This window comes from Hyperoodon ampullatus, assembly GCF_949752795.1.
Source record: "Hyperoodon ampullatus genome assembly, chromosome: 5".
Lineage (NCBI taxonomy): Eukaryota > Metazoa > Chordata > Mammalia > Artiodactyla > Ziphiidae > Hyperoodon > Hyperoodon ampullatus.
The window spans coordinates 71,537,906-71,560,110 of record NC_136918.1 but is presented as its reverse complement, the minus strand read 5'-3'; the positions used below and the strand labels follow the sequence as shown (position 1 = coordinate 71,560,110).

The following is a 22,205-nucleotide window of genomic DNA, read 5'->3' as shown; positions in this document are numbered from 1 at the left end:
CTGCTAAGTCAGAACACATGGGTGCTGTGCCTTCAGGGTCCATGCCCTCTGTTCCTGCACAATAAGCACATTCAACAGAAGTGGAACGCCTTGGCCTCCTGCTAGGAGCGTGGATGCAGGAAAGAAGCTAAACATCTGGACAGCTGCTTGAGCAGCTCTGCAATTTTTTAACAGGGCTGAGGAGTGTAATCACCTGTACGCCTAATTCCCCCGCTTCCAGGTAAGAATAACAATCAAACTGCTGAATCAGGTTCATCACTGCCTGATAAAAGTGCATTTTCCTAGCCTGGGTTTCCTCCTTTTCAAGGGCAGGTCTATGTTTAAGGACCATCAGGGAGATTCAGAGCCCACATCCTTGATGTTTTCTGTTGAGTCCAAGGAGAGAAAATACAATTGACAAGGCCTTGTTCCTTTCCACATCCTACCCTATCTCAGCGTTTTCTTCTTTTGTTAAATCCCGCTTATTACCAAATGGGCCTAAGGCTGAAAAAGGGGGAGTGATTAACAAGTCTTTTAGAGCTCTGTTTGTATTCCTGTTGTGAAGGATAATCGGTCCTGATTAATTATTGATTGATTGTCCGTGTGTAATGAGATAGTTCCCACTGTGAAATGCAAGGTTGTAAGAGAGACTGGGGAAAGAACCCAGAAGTAACATTCAACACGTGTCTACTTGGGGCATGCCCCGCAGCTAACCCACCTCATGGTTTATTGCCAGGCTGTACACTTCAACAGAGACAGATGCTAATGGACAAAGTGCTGATTATATTGATGTCCCCATTCAAAAAGCCTGAGAGCCCACCTACTTCTTACAATGTTGGTCTGGCTGGGAGGAACCTAGAAGAAAGTTTTGGTCTCCTTAAGCTTGGGTCCCAGCTGGGGTAGTTGGAGGGGGAGAGGATGGTGAGGGTGTCTTCAGTATAACTCGCCACGACTGGTGTCAGCGGCAGGAAGGACACTTCCCTACGACTTCTTATATCCTCCTCCTATGACAACGCTTGTCACTGGAACCCAGGACATTCTCTATGTGGGCTGCTGCATCTACAATCCTGGCTTTGGGACATCTAAAGCCACACATGGGTTCTTTTACCCTGCAAGATCGCCTGGAGTCAGTATTTTCTGTCTGAAAAGCATGAGGTCTCATTGTCCTCCCCAGTCACAATCGGAGACCACAGCCATTAGAAAGAAACCCTTGACTCCCTTTGGATACCGCCAAGCAGGACAGTTATATATGGGATCGTTGGTTTAAGAACACCAAACTGCCAAATGACTCTGCTGTTTCCTAGTATCAGGACCGCAGGCGGTCTCCTGCCAGTGTGTCAGGATTTGGCAGGTGCTTCTGGAATGCTCCAGGAGCAGGATTCCGCAGGCACAAGCAGAAACAGTGGAAACTGTGCTACCAGCCGAGAGCAGCTTCTATTTTCGGGACATGTAGGCATTGAGAGTTCAAACAAGGAGGGGATCTGGTGTTTTGGATTGACTCTTGCGTTTCCAGGACACTGTATCCTAAGACATTATCTGTTTCCCCTTCAGGGCAGAAGTGATTCTGGGGAGCATTATCAAGAAGAAAGGCTGGAGGTAATGCATTCACCATAATCATTTACTTGCCTTTAAAAAGACTTTTGTTATCTTGTACCAGAGAAGAGAGAATAAAATTGCATGACAACTGACCAAAAGGCTGTCAAAAAAAAGTCAATTCTTAGTAAAGAAATGATTTACAGCAGTTTGAAAATAAGTATTAGCTAGCTTATTACTTGTGCTTCAAAAATTATTGACTTGTCATTGATCACAATGAATTACCATGGGTTGAGCAGAGAATGTTCATGAGATATTTGTGCGTAAAAGAAAGTGGCATTTTCATGGTTTCTGACTGCCATTTGTGGTAATCTGGTGAAGGAAGCCAGCTGACAGAAAACTTATTATCTCTACACACATATTTATGTTCATTGTTCATTTTATTAACTCTGGATGCAAAGAAATGATGAAACAAGAAACCCTTGGGATAAATATCCCAAAGCTTTCTTATCTGAACACAATTAGCCAGCATCTCTCCTGTGCGCTGGGAGCCCTATTATCTGGGCATTCAGGAAAATGCTTCATCTGCTATCCTTGAGGGGTCCTGTTGCATCCCATCACCTTCTGTAGCCAAAGCCAGTAGTAACGAGTGATGCGATAGCGGTGGCAGGGTGGGGGGCCAACCCCCTCCATCTCAGTATACCTGTCAGCCCCAACAGCTACTTCTCCCCCAGCATGAGTACAGGATCAGGCCGAGTCCAGCCAAGGCCACTGGGCAAATCTGGAGTCTTCTTCTGCTCTGGTATAAGATCTGCTGACGGCCAAATAAATAACCATTCTATAGGACGAGTGGAAATGGAAACCCAGAAGTGTATGGCGATATGAACAAATAAACTTTGGTGACCTACTTTCTCCCTCTCCCTCTCCTCTTTCCCTACTCCAGGGACTGTAAGAGTGTGAAAAGAAAATTGTATTCAACCTTAAATACAGAAAAATATCCACATCCCCACCCAGTCCTCCACCTTGCCTGAGTTACCTTCCTACTCAGAATGTTGGCTCACCCATCACTGCTCAGATAGGACTGTATCACTTTCTTAGGGTGCTGTAACAATGTGCTACAAACTGGGTGGCTTAAAACAACAGTAATTTATTCTCTCTGTTCTGGGGTCCAAAAGTACAAAATGAATATTTGGGCAAGGGCATGCTCTTTCTGAATCCTTCTTTGCCTCTTCCTAGCTTCTAGTGGTTGCTGGCCATCATTGGCATTCTGTGGCTTACAACTGCAGCTCTTCAACCTCTGCCTCTGGCTTCATATGGCATTCTCCCCTCGTGTTTCTGTGCGTCTTCTTATAAAGACACCAGTCATATTGGATAAAGGCCCCACCTTACTCCAGTATGACCTCATCTTAATTTAACTAATTACATCTGCAATGATCCTATTTCCAAATAATCTCACATTCTGAGGTACTGGGGGATAGGACTTTAACATATCTTTTGTGGGGGACACAATTCAACCTATAACAGAGACCTTGGAGATGAGTCCACTAATGTCCAGTGAAATCAACAGCGAGGTGTTGGCTGCCAGAGTACACCTGAGGATGAAGGGGAAACTTCAGTGCTGTGATTCTCTTCCCCTCTGCATCCAGAGAATGTCTACTCATCACTCACCATACTTTGCAAAGCTTCTTCTATACATTTTGTAGAAAATAGATTAACATGCATCTTTCACAAACTGCCTTTCTGTCTTGCAAATAAAAACTCAAGCTATCCCCATGCTACAGAAAATTGATATCAGGTCATATCAGTTCACAGCTGCCCACCCGAGATTGCTGAAAAGATAAACCATAACATCACAGCATGGAGGCTACAAAAGCAGTTTCAACCAGCATCCTTGCCTACTCGTCCCAAGACCACCACTTGCTAGGTGCATTGTCCAGGGCAAGTTACTTCTCTTTTCTGAGGCTCACTTTCCCCACCTGTAAAATGGATGGCATAACTGTTCATGGAGTGTTGTGCTGATAATGTGAGATAAGGTGGACAAAAAAATATTGAAAGCTGTGCTATATCAATGTGAAATACTCACAATATCATTCTTCACGCACTCAGAAGAATTGCTCTAGATGCCTCCGTGAGGTCAGTGATGATTCATCAGGTTGTTGTCTACTCTTGCTATTTGAACATAAATATTAGTGTGCACATCCATAGAGGCCAAATATTTTACAGAAAGCCTAATTTTGGAAAAATAAGTCTATGGTGGTCTAAGGATAGAATGTGCGGCCTTGGCAGGCCCAATTGCTCTGAATAATCCAGAGGGCTGCACTCATTTTTTTATCAGATTCCATCCAGAGCTTTGTGTTGAAGCTCTGAAAATGTTTGCTGAAGGAGACCCAACTCCCCTGTGGCAGATTGCTATTATACTACGTATCACGAGGTTGATGGATTAACCTGGAAAGTGCATCAGCCCTTTTGGGGTGTGTAATCTCCAGATGCATATATTTGTAGACCTTCTGTTACAGTGATTCAAATTACTTTTCAGGGAATTAACTTCAGGGGGATGGGGTTACTGACATTTTCTACAAATTTTTCTTGTTGCAGCCAAGTTGTCATAGTTGTCACCGCCATTCCACATTGGTTATCATTAATTATGCTAGGCTTTTATATCTGAGGGCCCCAGGCATCGACTCCACAGCTGAATTATAAATGCCTTGTTTCAAATACTCCTGAAGTTTGGTCTTAACCTTTGAATCTCAAATGCCTTTTTTTTCCTGGACCAGTTCAATTGAATTATGTACTTAGAGAAAGTAAATTACATTGAGATCTGCCTCCCAATTTTAAATTATATGACTATAGTTCTCTAGACATATTCATATTCCACAATCATAATGGTGCGATTCCATTTCCTGCCCTTGGGTGTGGTTTTGAGGAAGTAATGAATTTTCTGACAAGATTTCCACATTTCATTCCCTTAGGAATTAAGTGGTAAAACTTTGAGTTAAGGATTTTTAGGATTGTTTTTCTAAAATAACATTTCCATTTAATAAAACACTCAAAGAAATTTTATTCCTATTTATTGACTAAATTTATTCGTATTTCCATGCAGTCAGTTCTTTCCTGTGAATGCAATTGGTTGCATGACTCTTTCCAATTGGTTGGAAAGAGTCATAACTCAGAGACACTAAGGTCCATTGCCCTTGGCAGAGGGTGGATGTACCCCCAGGAAAGTTCATGCTCAGTCAACACTATGTCAGATGCTCGATGAGTGTTAGTTGGTGACTGTCTATTTGAGTTCCTAATGCAGTCCATGCTTTAAGTCTTCTTTCTTACTCTTCTCACTTTCCTTTCTGACTCTCCATGCCTACCACTCACCTTTGCTTTACTACCACCCAATCACCTGTGTGTTGTCACAGCCCTCCTCCTCCTCATCTGGCCCCTCCAAGTAAAGTTCCCTTCCCTTCAGAACTCTTTCTCTTGGATCTGACTTCAAGTCCCCACTCATCAGCTTCCCTTTGTCCTTAGGTTTCAATGACATAAATGAACAAGTTTATCTCTTCACCAATTTCTTAAAATATGAGGTACAATAAATTCTTTCTGGTGCTATAATAATAATATGACTCAGTACTATAACCAGCAGTTTATTTACTATTTCTCTGTGTGTTTTTTTAACATACAGGAGGTCCAGCCTGGTCATAACAACCAAACTCTACTGGGGTGGAAAGTAAGTTAAACACCTTTTATTTCCTTGACAAGAAACAACTAGTAGTTTGTGCTTTGATTCTTTTAGGCAACCATTTTACATCTAACATACTAAAATTAATTGGTTGGAAAGAAAGATTTTTTTTTTCACTTGAAGGAAATAGCAATTAGCCTAGGATTCAATTTTAGCTAGATACCCCCAAAGAAGTTTAGTGCAAAGCATGTGGTCACTTGTTACTAAGTGATTCATGGAGATTTTCAAATACCAACATCATACTTAGAACCATTTCCAAAATAGAGTTCAAATTTCAGGAAAAGAAAATAAGCACATAGCATCACAGTAGAAAAGCTACTCAAATCTGCCAAAAACTCAGAGACTTCTACGGAAAACGATGATAAAAATATCTTGTCTGGCCCCACGTGTAAGTCTCTGATCATTTCTGCAGAGGGCTCTGAAAATGCTGATCAAAAGGACCATTTCATCGAAGAATAACAGGAAGCTGCCTGTATCACTCTCTGTCAGGCCAAATGAAAGAGTGGTCCTCTCTCTGTTGTGGGATGCAGAACAAATTTCACAGGATGAATTGGCTTCTGATGGGCCTACTGGTATTTGAACTGGTACTTATATTATTCAGCAGGACTTAGAAGACTGGCCTCTTTGTCAGACATGTGAGAAAAAGCAAGCTATTCCCTATTCTTTTTCATGGAAATCTCAACAATCTCCATGGAGTTCTAACAAAAAGCAAAGCAGGGCTTCCCTGGTGGTGCAGTGGTTGAGAGTCCGCCTGCTGATGCAGGGGACACGGGTTCGTGCCCTGGTCCGGGAAGATCCCACATGCCGCGGAGCGGCTAGGCCCGTGAGCCATGGCCGCTGTGCCTGCGCGTCCGGAGCCTGTGCTCCACAACGGGAGAGACCACAACAGTGAGAGGCCCGCATACCGCAAAAAACAAACAAACAAAAAAAAACAAAGCAAACACAAACAAACAAAACCTTATTTATTTCTCTATAATTCATAAGGAATCGTTAAAGATAAAATTGAAGGGGAATCTTCCAATCAAAATGTATATGTGTATACACACACTCATATTTTAATGCTGATTTTGAGTTTGTTTATGATAAATATGAAGAAAGAAATACGAAACTTAGATTTTTATACCTATTGTAGTCTGTATGAAAATAAAGTCGCATGGTGCATATGAGAAACGTAGGTTTATATTGTGTATACTCTGACTCATGGTGCCATTGCCTGGTGCTATTGTCTATGATTTAGTAGTACTCAAAACCTTGCCTATGATTTAGAGATAAACAGGAAATATGACAGTCTGAAAGAACCATTATGTAGTAGAGTACTACATACAGTATTATCTAATATACTTCTAAAAGATACAAAATCACCAAAGGCACATGATAAACTACTATGTTTTAAAAGGGGGTTGCTGGGACTTCCCTCCCTGGTGGTGCAGTGGTTAAGAATCCACCTGCCAATGCAGGGGACACGGGTTCGATCCCTGGCCTGGGAAGTTCCCACGTGCCGCGGAGCAACTAAGCCTGTGTGCCGTGCGCCACAACTACTGAGCCTGTGCTCTAGAGCCCGCGAGCCAAAACCACTGAAGCCCGCGTGCCTAGAGCCCATGCTCCGCAACAAGAGAAGCTACCACAATGAGAAACATGCACACCGCAACAAAGAGTAGCCCCTGCTCACAACTAGAGAAAGACGGCATGCAGCAATGAAGACCCGACACAGCCAAAAATAAAATAAATAAAAAAATTTTTTTAAAAGGGGGTTGCCAAAGGTATTGGTGTTAAAGAAGTATTTCATCAGTACTTTAAAACTCAAGGACCACATTTCTTTCTAATTGGCTAGAGTCTGAGAATGGTGTGGGCAGGCAAAAGTCCATTAAATATTCATCTTCTTAGGAAACTAATTTAAGGAAGACTCGGTACATCACCTTTTAAAAGAAAATAGTTGTTTGATTTCTTTTGAAAGTCAAAAGTCACTTTCAGATATGCTTCCTTTCTCAGAAAACCAATGCTGTCAATAGCCCTACAATCTTATAGTAAGCTCGCAAACTTACGTCAAGTTTTTGTTTTGTTTTGTTTTGTTTGGCTTGGGATTGGTTAAAAACAAGGTGGGAAGGTTGAGCCATGTGCCAAGTGTCAAATTATATATGGACAAGGTGTGCACAGCTGAGTTGTTATTTACGTGGTGCGATGACAGTGATGGTTAGTTTATCTCCTGGGGTCTCCAAAGAAAAGCCGCTACATGTGCTGCCCACCAGCCTTCTCTCCCCAGCCTGCAGTGGTGCAAAATTTGCTAAGAACAGGGAATACCATTAACAACTCAGTCTAGAATGATTGTTCTGTCCTTTTGAAACAGTGATTTTTAAAAAAGCACACCTCCACTCAAAGTCATTTGCTTCTTTTTCTTGTCAGAGCTGAGACGGAGAGAGGGTTGTCAAGAAAACATATTATTGAAGGTGAGTATTGCTTCCACTTTATCTTTGTTTGTGGGCTGCCAATTCAAGAAAGGTATCAACCAAACAAGTTCAAAATACATTGGAAGGGGAAAAAAATTCTCTATGAAAAGAACCACAATCAACCACGTTTCTTCCTGGGGTTGAGTGTGGGGAGTGTAGTGATATAGAGGGCAAAATGAAAACTCAAAAGAAAAAGACTGGATCCTCTAGAACTCTTCTCTTTTACAGCTATGCTAATGTTAATAAAGCACTTCTGTAAGATTTTTTTTAAACTTTTTGAGATATAATTTATATACCATAAAAGTTTACCCATTTAAAATATACAATTCATTGATTCTGAGAATAATTACAGAGTGCTCAATCATCATCATCATTTGATTTTAAAACACCTTCATCTCCCCAAAAAGAAACCTTGTACCTACTAAGAGTCACTTCTTATCCCCTCCTTACCCACAGCCCAAGCAACCACTAATTTACTTTTGTCTCATTTCATACACATGAGATCATACAATATGTAATATTTTGTGACTGGCTTCTTTCACTTAGCATAAAGTTCATCCATGTTGTAGCATGTATCAGTACTTCATTCCTTTTTGTTACCAAATAAAATTCCATTGTATGAGTATACCACAGTTTGTTTATCCAATCATCAGTCAATGACATTTGAGTTTTCACTTTTTGACTATCATGAATAATGCTGCTTTAAACATCTGTGTACAAGTTTTTATGTGGACATATGTTAAGACTACTATGCTTTTTTTAAAGGAGCATCTATGCATTAAAAAAAACTGGTGGAAAGTTACTACTAGGTAATTGATTCACAGTGCCATTGCTTTTGCAATGGTACTCAAAAATGGTATCATTTAGAAATAAACAAGAAATAATACAGTCTCCAAGATCTATTATGTAGTAGAGTACTGGTACTCTACTGTGACGATTATGAGAATTGTGAGGAATTTTTTATTTATTTCTTGCTTGTCTATATATTACAAAAATTTTATGCTTCTACATTTTGCAATAAAGGAAAAATGTTAAAAGGGGCCGCCATATGTTTCTAACATCTTTACACTAGTTCCTGAACAATTCCATAAAAATTCAAGATTTTTATAACTTTAGATTCATAATTAATCATTGAGACAAATGATTCTCCATTTTAAAACTAATTTCATTTATGAAATACCAGAGTCACCCAAAACATAAGATGTACTCTAATCCCACTACTTTGAAAATAAATGTAGTTGAAGAAGTAAATTCCTCCCTTTGGTCACCTCATCTCATTCCACAGTTTGACAATACAGTGCATAGCCTTCCCTACTTTTCCCTGTAGTTTCACTGACTTATCTATCTACCTGTACACACTTACTTATAAATACAAAAATGTATGTATTAATCACTAACTGGTTTTTAGTATAGTTGTAGGTATCTGGGCTTTGAAATCAGAAAAACATTGGTTCACGTTCCAACTCTTGTCATTTATGAGCTGGGGGACTTTGTGCAAGTTACTTAACCTCACTCATCCTGATCTCCTGGACTCTGAGATGGGCTATCAATATCCTACCTCGCAAGGCTACTATTCAGGGATTGAACTTAGATTGTTCACATTGAGCACAGTGTCTGTCATATAATAAGCACTTAATAAATGTTATTTTTGTCATCATCACCATCATCATCGTTCTTAATAGTGTAACTACCAGTCTTCTTCCTATGGATAAGGACACTAAGTAAGTAATATTCTGAGGCTGCCACAATGAATGACCACATTCTAGCTCTTGAGAAAGCTTGCAAATTCCTTACCCAAACAAAATCCTTCCTCAGGTCATAGTATCCAATTTGACATTGTACAGTGAAACCCAGCCTGCCTCCCCAAACTGTTACCATTCCTGCTCTAGCATTTGCCCCATGACTTGTGTCATCTACCACAAAGTTTGTCAAACAGAAAAAATCCAAGTCTTTGGCTTGTGTACCAAGCTGAACAAACATGGCAGGAGTGTGCTGCCTAGAAAGTTCCTGTTTTTCTTTTCTTTTCTTTTTGATGTAATTGATTCAAAAAGAGATTCAGAAATTGATTTACACTAGCTATCAACATAGAAATAGAAAAATTGATGAGAAAAAGAATGGAGAAGTTGTGCTACTGTGCTTTTCACTGAATCTCTATTGCTTTAATATTTACCAGTGTGTATTCATAATTTCAGAACTCTCCTTTTTAAGTCAGTTTTCTTCAAGCCACATACAACTCAATAGAAATAAAATTCTCTCCCCTTTTAAATAAGTCAGAAATCCTCTTGGGAACTAATCTCTCAGGATGGATAAAGCAGTTCAGCTGAAATTCAAATTGACCCAGATTCAAGCTAACACAAAATTTCAAACATTTGAGGTTGAAGAAGAATTGGGATCAATTATTATGTTGTTACTGTTGGTGGTATTTTGCAGTTTATAGTTTCAGCCAAAGACAAAAATACTTATGACTGCAAGAGAGTCAGCTCAAAGGATATTTCTAGGCAGGCTGAAATTAGGGAATTGAGCATATTTTACAGAAAAAAAGAAGGGACATGAGATTTCTAGACCCAGAATAAATTTTGAAAAAGTTTACAGATCATTATCCTCAGGTTTCATTGGATTGGTACTTGGCCTGTGGTGAGGATGAGCTTATTCAACATTGGAGTTTCATATGCACATTAAACTTGAGAAGCACTGTTAAAGAATGAGACAGAAGTCCAATTCATGTAGAGTTCAGGCCACTTGTGTGCTGGGTGACCTTGGCCACCTGAGTTAGTTTTTAGAGTGTAAAATTAGCCTGATTTGGGCATAATGCAATTTTGAAAAAAGTCATATGAAAGACCTTTTCAGCGAGCCCAAAGTCCTTGACTTAGATCCAGCTAGAAACAACATTCTCCTTAGATTCATAAGGAGGGAGTAGAAATTCCACTAATAGGTTTATTATATTCATTTGGGAATCACAAGATCCTCTCAGGCTCTGAAAGTCTATTTATCCATTCAGCCATTCCACAAACATTCATTAAACCCAAATTTGTGCCAGTGTTAAAATTTAGCAGATCAAAGCTCTTTAGTATCTAACATGAAAGAATGGAAATAGTTTGGTAAGTCAAATTGTAAGCTTAAGTAAATTGTTTTTATAGGCAAAAGCTGTGTTTAAGTCTGTATTTGCCTTTCAGGTAAACGACAGTTTTGTTATGTGCCCAATACACAAACCCACTGTCCTTGTTTTAGGAGGAGGAGAGGAAAATAATCTGAGAAAGCTCCGCTTGAAACTTTTTAATGAATGGCAAATATTAAACCCTCCTATCTGAACTTTTTAAAAAGAGACAATTGATGATTTTTCAATTAAAGAATAAATTTCTTAACAAATGGATTCACCACAGGATTCCTTCCCAGTGCACCACATTCATGATAAACTGAACTCACCCACCCAAAACAATCATGTTTCATAATGGGAGGTGTAGCCAGTTATATTATTCTAACGCAGGGCAGTCTTTGTAAAAAGAAGCATGTCTCAAATCATGACTGAGAGGTCTGCTGAGAAGAAACTGGAAAATTATATTGGGAAGCAGTGTACATTATTTAAGGCAACATTTTTTTTCTAGCCTGATCGGAAAACAAATATGCCATAGGGGTAGAAGATGATGACACAGCATATTTGAAGAGAACGTTGCAGAATTTCCAAACTACTTGTGGCCTTGTTTCTACAGAGTTAAATCTGCAACAATGAACACATGTTCCACCTCTAACCCTGCCAAACTGCTTAACATCTGGAATGAACATATTCCTTTAGACGCCTATGAAATAGGCTTAAATTGAATCAATTTTTACCTTATGAACAATAGAGTTTCTGTTACACTTCAGAACCTAAAAGAGAGATTAACTTAGATTTCTTTTTACTATAGTCACTTGAAAGCTATTTTCTTTACATAATTTATTCTCCTGTGCACTTTTGAGGACTTGCCAGTTAACATCTAGACATCTCCTCAAGAGCAGGGAACGTTTCTCCTGCTTCTCCTGTCTTCACTCCCACAGACACTGGGTTAGCGCCAAGGGACAGACTAATGTCAAAAGTGCCTTCAGCAAGTGCATTCACTGCACGGGATCACTTACCTCCTTAGGTCATGATTAGCCATTCGGATGCCCCTCTGGAGCCAAGGTTAATGCATTTTTGCACATCTACTTAAACTTAAAAACAATACTTGGCCCCAAGCCAATGCTCAACAAACATTTGCTAAGTAGAGGTAGAATATGACTATTTGTTTATTGGAGATAAACCCTAAATAGCTCTCAGGGAGACACTTGTTAGCATGTGTTTATGTTGTTACAAGATTAAAGCATCCAAATACAAAAAGCCAGGACTACCTGATTTGTTTTGTAGTCACATGAAAGATCAAAACAGAAAGACCATCCAGCTCCATTTGTCTGTGGACAGATAAGTCTACTAAGGTCCAAAGAGGCTAAGAGACTGGCAAAGTCATTGAAGCCAGTGCGCTTTAGTACCCTGGATCCCAAGGCCTGTGCCCCACCTGCATGAAGACCTCTCCTCTGAATGCCAGACTGGTCCATCCAGCTGTCAAGAGCTCCGTGGGGTTGACTGATGTGCTGCTCAGACCCATCATGGCTCCCACCACCACCACCAATCTGCTTCTCCCGTGACTTTCTCATTTACTAACAGTCACTTAACTTCTCAGGCCAAAAGTCTAAGAGTCCTCCTTGATACCTCTACCTCCACACTCTATATTCAGCACACCAAGAGTCCTCTTATTTCCACCTATACAACTTGTCCCGAATTTGAACACTTCTCATCAACTTTGTCCAAGCGTTGTCTACTACAGTGACCTCCTCACTGGTCTCCCCTCCCTGCTGTCACTCTTGCCCCTGAAGGTCATTGTCAGCAGGCCAAGTGATCAGTTCAGAACACAAATCTGATAGCATCGTTTCCCCAACTTAACTCCATTTCTTTACCTCCCAGCCCCTCACAAACGTCTTTCCATCTCACATAGAGTAAAATCCAAAATTCATGCCATGGATTACAAGACTTTATGTGATTGAGATTTTCAAAGTGAGCAGACAGTGTCTCTTAGGTGCACAACCTCCTTTTACTCCACTTCAGAGTCAGAGTAGAGACCTGGTGGATCACTGACAGGATGCAACACATCATTTCTTATATTCTCACATGAATACTCTTGAATCTTTGCCTAAATATCAAGAAAAAAGGCTTTCCAGAGAAAGAATCGAGAGATGAGGAATGACTGAATACAATGAGACTGTGATTCTATCAAGTCCATGTCATTATTTATGGGTGCATACTATTACCTTGAACTATGAACCTATGCCAATAGATGTTCTCAGTATGTACTGTTTGCTTCCTGGAGAAAAATACCATGTTCATGCATCTTTAAGCCCCCAGAGCCCAGCACAGTTTCAGATCAAATTGGAACTCAGTGCTTGCTTATGGCATGGAAGAGGAAAGGACTTATGTTGTGACTGATCACACTGCATTCCAACAGGTCAGAGTTAGTCATAGCTCCTTCTAATTTCTCTCAGCCCACACTGAGCTGTTCAGAAGAGCACAGAGGGAGAGCGCCATCATCAGAAAGGAGGACACTTTGTTTCCAGTGCCAGGCATGGGCCAGAACTGTCACTAAATGTCTCTCTTTAAAACCAGGAGGTCCAGTGAAAATCTTTGGCATCTAGTCTTTGGCACCATTCATCCTGAGTCTTTCCAGATGTGAGCGCCACTGTTATAACTACCGCACTTCTACAGACTGTTGCACTTACCAAGTGCTTGCCAACTGATTTTATTTGCTGTCTGGAGCAGCAATTCTGAAGGTTGTAAGTATTGTTATCTCCACTACAGGTTAGAGAACTGAGTCACACACAAAAAGGTCAAATAACCCAAGTGGGATCACATGCTAGAGTACAGATTTCCAACCCTTCAGACCTTGGGATACCCTATTATTGTTTGCTTAATTATCTTTTCCTCTCCTTACCTCCTCCATATACACAGCTGCTTCCAAAGGTGGCTCATATCATAGTGCTTTTTAAGCTGAATTTAATTTCAAGATGCCCATTGAGATAGCTGGTAATACCCCGAGCCTGAAAGTCACTGGTTTTTTAAGAACAGGCATTAGACCTTACAACACCTGTCTGCCCTAATCTCTTCATCAGTGCTTCTTTTAACAAGCTACCATCACAGACAATCCTTTCTCAATTAATGAAAAAATATTTCCGGAACTGTATTCAAGCACTCCATCTTCCCGTCAGACAAGTAATTGTGGCTGGCTGATAAGCCAGTTCGAAAAATCAAATTTAAATGAGCCAAATTTAAATTTATAAGAGCCTCATTTAACATGCAATTAGTTTTATGCCTATAATAAAAAGAGAAAAACCCTCAGTCTTCCTGTGGAATTAAATAGGCTGATAAGGAAATGCTGTGTGCCTCATAGAAATGAGATAAAATAATTATTGAACACTGTCATCCTTTTGGTTGCATAATACTATATACAATATGTTCTGTCTCAGGGAAGTACTAATTGTACTGAAATTAAATATTTTTTTTCTGCATAATCATAGGAATGTGACTCAGTGGTTAGGGTTGAGACATAGATTATTGGCTCCAGATTTTTTTTTTTTAAGCTCTCACTCTCTCCTTTATATTACCCCTTAAATCTTTAGGGCTTCTAGTGTTTTTGTTTCTTCTCAAAAGAATGGGGAATAATAGAAACGGTAGGGCTCAACTATATTTAAGGTTCTTTGAACTTTTGTTTTAATTAGTAAAATGTTGAGCAAAGCCTTCATTTGCCAACCCTTTTATTCCTATTAAAACCCATGTGTACATTAAGATGGGGTTATCAGTCACTTATTTATGACTTACACCATTTTAATGTTTTTGATATGCAATAAATATATCTCCATCCCATTATAAGCCCATTAAATAATTCAAAACATGACATTAACTTGCATTTTTCAAGAAGAAAGAAGTTAAACTCAGGCTGCTTTTTATTCTAAACTTTGCTTGTAGACACAGCCACACAGGAGCCACCGTGAAAAGTCATTACCAAGTGTGGATTTCCGGTGGAGCACTAATACCATTGAGAAAGTTCTAAGGCTTTTCTTTGTTGGGGACAACGTCAGCCCTTGATATATTTTTAAAAGGTTCTAGGGGCCAATGAACACATCACAGTATTCAATGTCTTTTTTGAAACTAATCCAATGCTTTTTCTTTTTTAAAGTAAATTCTTGAAGGAAACCAAGCTTCAACTATTTCTAATAGTGCTCATATTTAGATTTTTTGAGGTTTTCCTGCTTCTGTTCCCAGGACTGAAGGGCTCCCTCCAGAGGCTGCAGCTTGAGTACGTGGATGTAGTCTTCGCAAATCGACCAGACAGTAACACCCCCATGGAAGGTGAGTGAAGAAATTTAATAAAAGACGCTAGAGTTATTGATTCTAGCTTGACGACTTATTCCACTCACAGTAGGAAATGAAATATATTCAGACTGATTTGACTGAACGTGAAAAATAAAAACCTTTCCAGTTGATGTCTTTCAGCCTCAATATTTACCCACAAAGTCAGTGCTCCGCATCTTGCATCTTCATTAATTTTTAAGCAGTTGCAGGCACTGGGAGTGTGGCTCCTACCATTACAGTGCTCACTTTCTCCAGGTTCGTTTCACTTCTGTGATTTTATCAACTAAAACAATAAACGTAATTGGAAGGGGAGTTTATAACCCAGCCATCATTATTTTGGAGTGAGCTCTCTGAGGGTCTTCTTACTTTATAATGACTCTAGGTCAGATTAGTCTCCAATCTGTGGTGATAAGTGCTGAGTGCTACCACGAGCAGAGGCTTTACAGGAGCGACTACTTGAAAATGTGACTCTTCGTTGCAATCTGGTTTTTGATTCTCAAGGAGCTGCATTATTTTATCCCCATTGTGTTAACAACTGTTTAAAGACAATTTAAGTATCTCCCTGTGGAAGCTTTCAGAATGTTCCTAAAACCAGATTTTCTTCAATCTGTATTTATTTACGGAAACTACCTAGGATGATTGAAGATAGTTTAGGAGGAAAATTTTAAAAGAAGGTTCTAGTTAATTGAGATTTATAATCATATGGATTATCATATACCTGAGGTGAATGAGAATGAAGATATTTGGGAAAAAGAAGGAAAAAAGTAATGTTTTGGTTATTTGAGGTTTACTATATGACATGGATTTTACAAATTTTTAAAGAATTAGAATACTTGACATAAAATTACACTAAGGTAAATTTAGTTTTGATGATTCAAAAGGTAGTTCAGGATCTTGTGATAAATCAGGTTCTGTAAAGGTTTGTTCTTGCTAGAGGGCTATAGAAGTTATGGAAGTTATAAATGATTGCAGTATATATAAATATTTCTGTAGGCTGCATTTCTGAAAATAAAAGTTGTGGAACCTATTTTCCTTGCTATTTATGTCTTTCTCAACCACAGAGAAATGGTTAAAATATATATTTATATATCTAATTTTCTCCTAGAGTTTTCTGCTTTTTTTGATTTGAGTAAATTAGGAGTTTATTATAAAGCAATATCAGTGTTGGAAATTCATAATAAGAAATTATCCATGGAAATGACAGAAAATGCATATTTTTCTCAAAGCAAAGAATAGGTGTTTTATAAAGCAAACCATAAACATTTTATTAGTGTAAGAAGTGCTTATTGCAAGGATAATATGATGTCACACTATTCTCAATGCCACATTAAAACAGATCACTGAAGCTATCGCGTGAGCACAATTGTCAAGTAAAATGCCATTCAGTGGCGGCTGTGAAAAACTGAAATTGCTTCCCATTTTAAGTGCCTAGTGACTGTTTTCCTCTTTGGAAAAATGTCCTTTGCAATTATGCTATGTACAGGAAAGAAGAACATCTGGGATTTTTCAGCATCTTTTTTTTTTTTTGGCTCATTTTCCCCATTCTACCACTATCTTTAATCTGAGGGATATAATATAGAAGTCTCTAAAACAGAAAACATTATAATTTGCATTATATACCTACAGAAGGAGAAAATTCTCAGTTAGGAGCCAAACTATGTGATACTGATAAGATAATGGTATCTCTTATATAAAGACTAATTATGTGTTGACATTTATCAGAAGGGAGCTTCAAAACATAGAAAACAAAAACCAGATTGCTACCTGATAGAATGTATAACTGCAGCATTAACCAGTCTCCACTGGAATCAGAGAATATTTACATTTTCTCTGAGTTTCTTATAAAAAATACCACAAAGCAGAATAGGAAGCTGGTTTTTTTGGGGTTTTGGGGGAGTTTTTTGTGGTACGCGGGCCTCTCACTGTTGTGGCCTCTCCCGTTGCGGAGCACAGGCTCCAGACACGCAGGCTCAGCAGCCATGGCTCACGGGCCCAGCCGCTCCGTGGCATGTGGGATCTTCCCGGACCGGGGCACGAACCCGTGTCCCCTGCATCGGCAGGCGGACTCCCAACCACTGCGCCACCAGGGAAGCCCAGGAAGCTGTTTTATCATGAGTCATTGTCCAAGTTCAGAAGTCTAATGAAGGGTGTCAAATAGAGATTTGTACTTGTTGATAAGGTCAAGAAACATGGCATTTCAAAGCTCTGCAGCAACCAACCTCCTTATGCTGGAATGTAGCCTGCTCTCTCCCACCCCCAGCAAAGGGAGATCCACTCCTGGCTGGCAAATAAGACTCCGAGGCTTATTCCTCTGGGATGACTTAGCAGGTTCACACTACAGGCAAGTCCCCATGTAGGACTTATTCCAGATTGAAATAGTTTCCCTGTGATGTCTCCCTAGCTTTGCAGAAAATGTGTATCCTCAAACAATATACTTATTTGTTCCAAGGTGAGCCAGATGGGAGGGCCAGTTTGGTATTAGTCTCTAGAAACTCATTCTCTACATTTAGTCTTTCCTTCCTTACTGTAACAGAGGAAAGGACTGATCTGGGCAACAGAGAGAAGAAGAAATAGGAAATAAGAAAAAAAATAAGAAAAAGACAGGGATTTCCAGGTAGCCTTGTGTACATTTTCTCTTCTACAAATGAAAAAAAAAAAAAAAAAAAAGGTGTGTAAGCTATGTCTGGATTCCATGTTGTTATTAAGTTTCATTTTTGCAATGATTTTGTGAATCATATATGTGGGTATGTGAGTGAGAGTTGTACCTGTACAATGGGGTCTACCTTAGGGAGGCTATTAGGGTTTCTAAAAACAATAGAAAAGTAAATGTTACATATAATCAAAATTACCCTTGAAAACCCTATAGTAATGACTTGTTTGTCAGTGTTACTCTATAGCCTTTAATTACTCAATTTCTTCTCCAAATATAGTGACAAAACCGTCACTAGATACTTTCCCAGACACCTTTTTTTTTTTTTGGTAACGGCCTTAATATCATTCACATACTTTTCTTACTTTAGCAACTCACATTGGCAATTTTAGGCTCAACTGCATCCATTTCTGTCTAATATAAGCGATGGAACAGTGGTTGCCAAGTGCATATTGCTGAATTTTCCTATATTAAATCTACATATGTTGGCACTGTTCTTTGTATGTGTGCCTCACAGTACACCCTTAGCATTTGTAGATAACCTTTATTGGTTTCAACCATTCCCGTCAATTCCATGGACCCACAACACACCCTAACTTATGATTTTGCCAAGGCACCTATATTAAACCCTGGGGAACTAATGAGAGAACTTAGCCCAGCTTTCTAAGACTCATTTTAAACAACTTTGATTTAAATTTATTAAAATGCCAACCCCATCCTCTTGATTCACACCATGAAAGGATGTTAATTGGGAACACTTCTAGAATAAACCAACGTGAGTTTCATCCAGTTTCTACATATCACATGACAACAAATTGAGCCAGAAAGAGATTAGCAGTAGCATCTTCATAATATTGGCATCATGTATCAAATTAGTTGTTGCCTTCCCTCCTTGCTTAGAAAGCCACTATACAAAAAGTGAGTCCTTTCAAAAGAATGGCCGTAAATTCCCAAAGTGCAACCAGTGGAGAAGGGGGTGAGACTGCCTTTGTAATCTACAACCCTGTGGAATGCAATTAGACATTTTACAGCTATGGGAAGATGTTCCTGACAACAGAGGGGAACTTGTATACTTTTTCCTCTGTCCTTCTTGTTTATTTTTTCTGGTTCACCTAGTATTAAGTCATTTTCCTTTCACAGCACCTGCCATGCCATCTGTCTCTGCTATAATATCTGGCGTTGATGGCATGTTTTCCAATTCCAGAAAAAATCAGTCCGATGTCCCATTTCTTCTTTCTTATACTTCTGTGTTCTTCCCAGTAGAGTCACTGACAGTTCCTTGAGCTCCATGATACTCACATTCTTAAGTCTCTCACTTCCATAAATCCCCAAAGTATATTTCAAAATCTTCTCTTAAGCTCATTAGTCAAGAGAAAGTTCATTCCAACATGAATCATGTTGGACATGGATAGACACAGCATTTGTGTGTCTGAGGACCTGCACTAGGAGTTTTTGGTGTGGTTTTCTGTCATTCACAAGTGCTAGGCTAACTTCTCCATCCATATTCTTCTCATTGATCCAGAGAAGAAATAACTGAGCATGATTGTGGACATGAAAGGAGGCTATAAATCATGTACCACTTGTGAATAGTAGAAAAAAGAGGGGACCCATTTTAGTTTATGTAGCTTTTTAAAAAAGGAAAGAAGAAAGGCCAGTAAATTCATTGATCTGAGAATATGATGATTTTAAAATTAAATTACACTTTAATTAAATTTTAATTTAAAAAAATTTGGAATTGAGTCCTCTTTTATTTATTTAGAATTTTTTGCCAAAACTAGTTAATCTCGCAAACTCCCTGAGTCATTAGATATTATTCTCAATCTAATTACAGTTAAAATTATTTATTTTTTTCCTGCTAGTAGGTCAATGTAGACATAAAACAACCCAGATGTCTTATTTCAAATAAGAGAGACAAGATCAAAGTTAGCTTCACTTAATTCCCATAACATCATCATGTCAAACAACCTATTCCAAAAGAATTTCCTTCCTTCTAAGCCATCTTTTTACTGTCCACATATGCCAGCAGGAATCTGCAGATATTCAGGAATCTAGGACATCCAATGACAGCTCAGGAAATACCAGAGAGTGGCAAACATTACAGGATCCCAAATTTTCTACACTTTCTCAATTCCAGAACACTGGACCTGGATATTTAGCATCCAAAGTAAAGTTTTCAGAACAAAAATGTAATGACCCCCAAGCCTAGAAATATTGTCTAACCACCATGGATCATCCCTTCTGCCTTTGTATTTTATTGTCTTCCCTGAAAGACATCCTCAATCTGTCCCCTCCAAAAAAACATAATAGGAAGAAATCTTCTGCACATAGGCTATAACAGTCTGTTCCATAGAAATATTTTGAAAGCCACATATGTATTTTCAATTTTCTATTACTTACATTTAAAAAGTAAAAAGAAACAGGTGAGATTAATTGTAAAAATATATTTTAATTTAAGCCAATATATAAAAAATTATCATTTCAACATGCAATCAGTATAAAAATTACTGAGGAGATATTTTACATTACTTTTTTTCATACTAGTCTTTGAAATCTGTTATGTATTTCACACTTATAGCACATCTTAATTTGGGCCAGCCACATTTCAAGTGCTCAATAACCACATGTGGCTAGTGGCTACTATTTGATCACATAGATCTATAAACTCTAGTTCAAGTCTAGCAGAGCACCAGACACATACTGGGGGCTCAATAAGTATTTATTGTGTGGATGGATGGATGGATAGATGGATGATTAGATGGATGAGTGAACAAGTTGTTTGATTGAATGAATGAAGCTCTAAAGTTAAATAGATCCACCATCACCTTCTCTACTTGAAAACCTATTTTGGTTTCCTAACATCTATGAACATTCTGGTACCTGATCTGGTTCAGCATATTTTAGGGTGATATTAAGAAGGATAGGTTGCTGGCAAAAGGCACCAGGACACTTTTACATCCTGTTTCTCCTCATCTGCCTTAACAGCAGCATCCAGATGCCAGATCTCTCTCCAGAAATCTGGCTGATATCTAAATGAGCAGAAATGAATGGAGGCATGATTCTTTTGCAGTTCAGTTGCCCCTGAGGATTACTATATCAAATATTAAAATTATCTAACCCATTTCATTTATGACCCTGGCCAGGATGCTCTGAGGGCCTCTGGTGTTCATCAGATCAATCTAACCTCCTGGCTTGAAAGGCTAGGACAGCTGAGTTTTCAAGAAATTAATTTGGAGAAAGTGATTTTCATATTTAAGAGGATGAGCCAAACCCTACCAAGCCCATGGCAAAAAAAAAAAAAAATTGTGTTCCAACATTACTAAATCAGTTTTATTTCCATTTTAACTGTGAATTCACCAAACATTTCACTGCTACTTTAGACGTATTCAGCTGATATTTTATCCGTTACAAAACACCAAGTCATGCTGTTAAAAAAGAAATTAATTTCATTCATTGTAAGAAATAACGTGGGGGGATGGTTGAGTTCACTTTGTGTTCTTTCAGTCTCTGGTGTGGTTTTTTAGAAAAATCTCATGTTTCTGTCATCGTGGGCCTCCTTCTCATTAGGACAATATTTCTATAAAATGGACTGGGAGGGCATCAGATAGACACAGCCTTAAATCCTGGCTTTGCTACCTATTAGACTATATGCCTAGGGCAAGTTTCTATCTTCACTGAGGCTCAGTCTCCTCCCCTGAAAATGGAGGTAACATATAAAGTGGCTTCTGAAGTAGTTAGCAGTGTGGGTACAGCACCTCACTCACAGCAGGGGAAGAAACAGAAGCCTCATTTCTAGAACGCCCCGCACAACACACATACACATAAAACTCCCTTCTCTCTGGGTCTCTCTCAAAGTTAAGCATAGGAGACGACTAAGACCCTAAAATTATGTGATGAAAATCAAATGAAGGTGGCCAAGCTGCAGGGTTAGCCAGGGTCTGTGGTGAGGCCATGTAGAATCAAGGTACACAGTTGGCAATGGAATTTTCTTCTAGCTCACATTTTTCTCCTTGAAATTTTGTTCTGAAATTCTCCATGCCCTTTAAAATTATGTAATTATAGATTTTCCAGGGTTAATCTATTTAGTCAAAAGGTGATCTTAAGCCTGTGATTATATTTTCAAAAGTGTATCTAGAAAAAAACTCAATAATAAGATTCACTCATTCATTCAATTGATATTTTTTGAATATCTGCACCAGCAGACAGAAGGTGCCTGGGTCAATAGCACACTTACTCTATTGGAAAGACTCAGGGACAAATCCACCTAGCCATTAACTGTAGTTCACCAGTTAGTCTGATGTGCAGATATGGACTCTTTGCATTTCTTGCATAGAGGATTTTTGAAGCCAAAATGGGGTCACCAGTGGGTGACTAATTTAAGACCACACTTGACAATAAAAATTATACAAAAAAAAAGACTTTGAGTCCTCATATGGTTCATGTATATTTAGTGTATCTTTTTTC

General features: G+C 38.9%; 1 protein-coding gene across 6 annotated transcripts in view; it reads left to right on the top strand.

The window, feature by feature from the left end:
* KCNAB1 (potassium voltage-gated channel subfamily A regulatory beta subunit 1) overlaps positions 1–22,205 on the top strand; it is a gene marked incomplete at both ends in the record, with an annotated part of 412,699 nt that overhangs the window by 339,582 nt on the left and 50,912 nt on the right. For 4 of the 6 annotated variants that reach the window (XM_079704946.1, XM_079704947.1, XM_079704948.1 and 1 more), the window contains 4 exons: positions 1,531–1,575; positions 5,183–5,227; positions 7,640–7,683; positions 15,005–15,091. In XM_079704946.1, coding sequence (XP_079561072.1) covers positions 1,531–1,575; positions 5,183–5,227; positions 7,640–7,683; positions 15,005–15,091 — 221 coding nt within the window. The remainder of the gene's footprint in view (positions 1–1,530; positions 1,576–5,182; positions 5,228–7,639; positions 7,684–15,004; positions 15,092–22,205) is intronic. The other 2 variants (XM_079704949.1, XM_079704950.1) reach the window with 1 other exon arrangement.